Genomic DNA, 6,000 nt, shown 5'->3' on the forward strand with positions numbered 1-6,000 from the left:
ATTTAGAACCATCTTGGCAGAACCCTTTTCCTGAGTCTCCAAGGTAGTTATTTAAACCATCAAGGCAGAACTCATTTACTGATTTTTTCAAAATTTGTGAGTCTCCAAGGTAGGCCCCATATTTAGAACCATCTTGGCAGAACCCTTTTCCTGAGTCTCCAAGGTAGTTATTTAAACCATCAAGGCAGAACTCATTTACTGATTTTTTTCAAAATTTGTGAGTCTCCAAGGTAGGCCCCATATTTAGAACAATCTTGGCAGAACCCTTTTCCTGAGTCTCCAAGGTAGTTATTTAAACCATCAAGGCAGAACTCATTTACTGATTTTTTCAAAATTTGTGAGTCTCCAAGGTAAAACTTGTATTCTGACTCATCAAGGTATAACTTGTTCAGTGGGTATTGTCTTGATAACTCACAATGAGTACTATTGCTGTAAAACTCTTTTTCAGGATTTTGCTGGTCTCCAAGGTATAACTCTTTGGTTGGGTCATCAAGGACGAACTCGTTCTGTGGGTCTTGGTCGCTCACAAGGTCTTCAACCAAGCCAACAATTTCACCCCAAGTTGTAGCAAAAGCAGTATTTTCATTTCGTATTTCAGATACAATTTCCTGTGAGAGAAAATAATAATGTATTAATCAAGTGATTTAATTATTAAATGAGTATGCTTCAATCAAAGTTTGAAATTAGGAAAATAAAAATCTTACCTCAACAGATAAGAGGTTTGAATCCAGTTCATCAACTTGAAGGTTTAGTTCCATACAAGTCTGAGAGTTCCAAGGAACCCCAAAGTCATCCCACTCAAGGTCTTGCTCGTTCTGTGGGTCTTGGTCGCTCATAAGGTCTTCAACCAAGCCAACAATTCTGCCCCAGGTTGTAGCAAAAGCAGTATTTTCATTTCGTATTTCAGATGCAATTTCCTGTGAGAGAAAATAATAATGTATTAATTAAGTTATTTAATTATTAAACGAGTCGATGTTTAAAAGGAACTAAAAATAGGAAAATAAAATCTTACCTCAATGGATAAGAGGTTTGAATCCAGTTCATCAACTTGAAGGTTTAGTTCCATACAAGTCGGAGAGTTCCAGGCAAGCACACAGCACACCATTGTCAGCAAAAATATATGTTTAAAATGGAGCCTGGGCTTGAGGCTTTTATAGGGAAAGGCTGGTGGGTGTGGTTTCCTTTGGAAATTCCCTGGGCAAGCCCAGACAAGCCTTCGTTGGGAAATTTTTCAAAACCATAACATGCTGTAATTTTCTAGTGATTTCTTTGTGAGTCAGAGATGAACTGGAAATGATGTAAGAGTAGGTGGGGCTGAGCAAAAGTGGGCGGGGCTTAGGAAAAGTGGGCGTGGCTTATAAAAAACCTCAAAAAGCGGGCGGGACTTAACAAAAGTGGGCGGGGCTTAAAGAAAAGTGGGCGGGGCTTATTAAAATTTTGCGGAAAGTGGGCGGGACTTAGAGGGAAGTGGGCGTGGCTTAACAAAAATAACCTGTGGCTCAGGATGTGGTCAAACAAGAGCATTAAGAGAAGTTTATCATTTCGTAATGGCACAAAAGGGGTATCTTAAAAAATATAAATATTCAAATGTTTTGTTTTTCAATATTTTAGATGGGGATTATTGTGCAAAGAAAATTAAACTATTGAAGGAATTTAAGAATGAACAAATCTTTATAGGTTCAATGAGTGAGCTAAACAATATGCATCGGTTATTTGATAAAGAGTGTCCCGAGTCTTAGACGTTTCAGATATTTCTTTCGAATCACCTTTAACAAATCACATTACCACTTTAATACTTGAACAAATCTTTATCTTATTGCATGGGTTATTTGAAAAAAAGTGTCCCCAGGTTAAAAGGGGAGACAAATAAATATACCTTGGGATAAAAAGGGGGTTTATTTTTAGGGGAAAAAATATGAATCGCTGAAAATCCCCCATTCATTTACATGGGGAAAAGTGAGCCAGAACCAGTATATTCACCCTACTAACGTATTTCAAAATCCAATCCGACATTAGATAGCCCTCTTTGGTGGGTGCACAGATCAGTAACTCTATGCAATATTTCAGTCATTGATTAATTCCTATCGAGCTGCGAATTATTTGTTCTGACTTCCGTTATTGTGATTGTTTGACTTCAACGTTCAAATCATGTTTCACCGATATTTATCTCAATCCTGATATTACCAAACATTGTCCATGGCATGAAACAATGTATTTTATCAACTGAACATCAATAAATGTTTACCGCCATGATGAATGAGGTGCAGGTGTCGTTTTGAGCATTAGCCCTTCATCAGAGAATAATCTAGTTGCTAAAATCCATTGTTTTTCCTGCAGACAGACACGAGCCTTCACAAACACCAATGTTACATGCTATGAAATCATTGTTCACTGTTCACCCATCACTGTTTGTGTGTGTGATTAGCTTATATTCAATCAGCTGATATTCTGGACATGTATTCTCTTTCCTGCATACCTCAATCTGACCCTCTGCCATGCAGATGTGAAAAAACATGTTCAGCACACACGTGTGGGAATGCTGCCGAGTGTGCTCAAAGAAAACAGTTGTGCTTGTGCCCTCCAGGCTGGACAGTAAGACATTTTTCTCATTGTCAAAATTTCCGTTTGGTAGAAAGTTTTTCGGAAATTATTCACATCCTCATTGGGTGGAGGGATGGAGGGATGGAGGGGCAGCTGTGGACAATTAAAACAAGTGACACTGAGATTGGGACTTTGCCCACAGGGGAAGGATTGTTCTTTGCCTTGCTCTGGGGAAACTTTTGGTACCAACTGTTCCATGAAATGCAACTGTGGAGATTACACAAGCTGTTCATCCATTGAAGGGGTCTGCCCATGTGACAAAGGTAAGACTACCCGGAGGAAGGTGTTTTATCGAATACCTGGGATTTTTTTTTTAATTCTGGTGGTATTTCAGAGAAATGACAGTGTATGTGCAAGATTGGTTAACGAAAATGGAGGACACATGTTAAAATTGAAGATATGTGGGGTGGTGTGGGTGGAGGGGAGGGATAGATAGGAGAGTGGGGAGGGTTGGGAGTGATATTTGTGAGAGAATGAAAGTCAAATGAGATGGTGATAAAGTGGAGAGCAATAAGAAATAAATTATCTTCTCTTTTGAAAAACTACTAGTGGAATATGTTTACACATTATAAAGCAAGAACTAACTGTGTCAGACAATGAATTCACCTGTATTTGTTTGTTTTTTTTCACTATTTTTTCATTTATTTATATTTTCATTTATGGATGCTTTCCAATGGTCTGTGATCCCCCACCGGTGTATCGGCTTCGATGTCCGTCGGCATGCAAAATTACCATGCTTCCCCATTGTCTCGGGTCGCTCACTTGCATTAATTTTTTTAATTTATTATCCCGCTCCCTCCCTCCTATTGTAATCGTCCAGTTTGTTTGTCTGTTTATTAGCAACTTTACGGCAAAACGGCTTTAGCAAACACTATCAAATTTAATCCACAGGTGGACAATGAACCTTGGACGACCCCATTAACTTTTAGGTCCAATTGAATCAAAGGTCAAGGTCACGAAAATATCAAAATCGTTTTTCGCTCATAACTTCATCAAAAATGATCTGATTTACTTCAAACTAAGCTTATAGTGAACCTTATTCTATTTCTCACTTATAATCCTACCCATTCCTATAGTGAAAAATGCATATTTGTGAAGATCGGTAGGGTCAGAAGTTTTGGGGTCATGGCCATCGGTCAAAATTACAAATGTTCCATTGAAACTAAAACATGGTTACGAAAATACAAGTTTATGGGAAAACGGCTGGCTCAAACGCCGTCAAATTGTATCCACAGGTGGGTAATGAACCTCGGACGACCCCATTAACTTTTGGGTCCAATTCGGTCAAAGGTCAAGGTCAGGTCACGAAAAGGTCAAAATCTTTTTCGCTCATAACTTCGTCAAAAATGGTTTAATTGACTTCAAACCAAGACTAAAATATTCCTTATAATCAACATTCAGGTTAAGGATGTATCAAATTTAAATTTGATCCCCAAAATAACTTTATGCCTTAAATGGGCGGGCTTTGTTGTGCCTGGCACCACTTGTTTATTTTAATTTACTTATTTTCATTCATGGACACTCCAACGGATCTGCGATTTTTATTTATTTATTTATTTTCCCTGGTGTATTAGCTTCGATGTCCGTTGGCATGCAAACTTTCAGCTTTCTACGCAACCCGGAAGGTACCGAACATTAATGTCAGTCAGTGAGTGATTGGAATGAGCTTTATATATTAGATAATCTCGACTGTGTTGCACATCTCAAGGAGTACATTATGGATTTTCATATACAGAGCATTGGAGTCCTGACTGCACACAGGACTGCACTTGCTTCAATGGTGGGACCTGTTCTCTCCGTGACCACCTCTGCATCTGTCCACCAGGCTATATTGGTCAGCAGTGTGAGAAAGGTGTGTAGGTCTATTGTATCTCAAGGAGATGCATGGGAACCGTGTCAGACAAAGAATTCCTGATTCTTGTCTACTGGGAGATTTTTGTCGACTGCAACTCGATGCCTGTGGATGTAGCGAATGTTGATGAGGATGTGCATGTTCTACTGTCCCTCTATGCCCCTAGAATGCCCAGCAGGTAGATATGGGAGCATGTGTGCCAACCTCTGTTCCTGTTCAAACAGCAGTGTCTGTGACCCTGTCGATGGCATGTGCCTGTGCCCATCAGGCTGGCATGGACAAAAGTGCTCTGAAGGTATTCTACTCGTTTGTCTCTCCATTGATAATGAAAAACAGGCAAGTGCCAATACAATAAATATCCATAAAACTCTGGGAATTTGAAATGAATGAAAAGCTATATTGTGAATTTATAATAACACGTGACACATATGGGACACTTGGAGAGGCACAAGACACATATATGTGGAGTACTTGGAGGCACAATGCTCATGAGGGCCACAAGACAAGGATGCTGACATCGCTGTATTTTTAGGTGAATTGCAAATACGTTTTGTGTCATACCGATAGGCCGGATCTGGATCTGGACCTGAACCAAAATCGAATCGGGTTGTTCTCATCACCTACTCAACTCATCCACCAAGATTTATCATGTCATCCACAACTTTTTGAAATATCATACAATGTATCGTTTCTCGCCCCATCGCCCAATGGTGAAGAATCACTCAATAAATTCTAGTATCTGGATCCGAATGGGGATCTTCACCAAAATCGAAACATTTCGTCTGTCACACACCTACCCTGTCCACTAAATTTGTCCGAATTCATCCATAACTTTTTGAGATATTCTGCTCACAGAAAGACAGATGGCTAAACAGACATGGGTGAAAACATAACCTCTGTCCACCTTCGGTGGTGGAGGTAACCATAAATTAAATCCCATCTAAGCACTTAATTCATGATGCTCAGATCTAGCATCATGAGCTCAGTCAGTGCTTTGGTCAGAATCCATTGAATAGCAGAATTATATTGCACAGGTCTGAGAACGTACAACTTATTTTCATGAGTACTTGAGCCAAAAATTATTTGGGTAATTACCGAAAATAGTTTTGCAATTAATATGTTAATTTGGTTTTTACAGTTGGTTTGGTTATGATCGATTATTTGGTTATGCTGGCTGGTTTGGTTATGCTGGTTGGCTTGGTTGAGTTTGTTGGCTTGGTTATGCTGGTTAGTTTTGTTTTAATGGTTGGTTGGTTTGGTTATGAACGATAGTTTGGTTATGCTGGTTGGTGTGGTTATTGCCTTCGCCACTGAAGGTGAAGGAGGTTGTGTTTTCACTCTCTGTTTGTGTGCAGGACATCTCAAAAAGTTGTGGACAGATTCGGATGAAATTTGGTGGGCAGGTTTGGTGTGTGACAAGGACGAAGTGATTAGATTTTGGTGAATATCCGAATCTGGATCAGGGTCTGATAATTTTTTCAGTGATTCTTCACCAGAGAGATAGGGCCAAAAAACGATGTATCGCATGATATATCAAAAAGTTTTGG

General features: G+C 39.4%; 1 protein-coding gene across 8 annotated transcripts in view; it reads left to right on the top strand.

The window, feature by feature from the left end:
• The window catches only part of LOC147015251 (uncharacterized), a 166,178-nt gene that overhangs the window by 108,716 nt on the left and 51,462 nt on the right, over window positions 1-6,000 (top strand). For all 8 annotated transcript variants that reach the window (XM_085849828.1, XM_085849831.1, XM_085849832.1 and 5 more), the window contains 4 exons: window positions 2,502-2,592; window positions 2,744-2,864; window positions 4,337-4,453; window positions 4,620-4,748. In XM_085849828.1, the coding sequence (XP_085705954.1) occupies window positions 2,502-2,592; window positions 2,744-2,864; window positions 4,337-4,453; window positions 4,620-4,748 (458 nt within the window). The remainder of the gene's footprint in view (window positions 1-2,501; window positions 2,593-2,743; window positions 2,865-4,336; window positions 4,454-4,619; window positions 4,749-6,000) is intronic.

The sequence above is a fragment of the Eptatretus burgeri genome, chromosome 12 (genome assembly GCF_056783735.1).
Source record: "Eptatretus burgeri isolate ZD-2024b chromosome 12, Ebu_testis_v1, whole genome shotgun sequence".
In the NCBI taxonomy this organism is placed as follows: domain Eukaryota; kingdom Metazoa; phylum Chordata; class Myxini; order Myxiniformes; family Myxinidae; genus Eptatretus; species Eptatretus burgeri.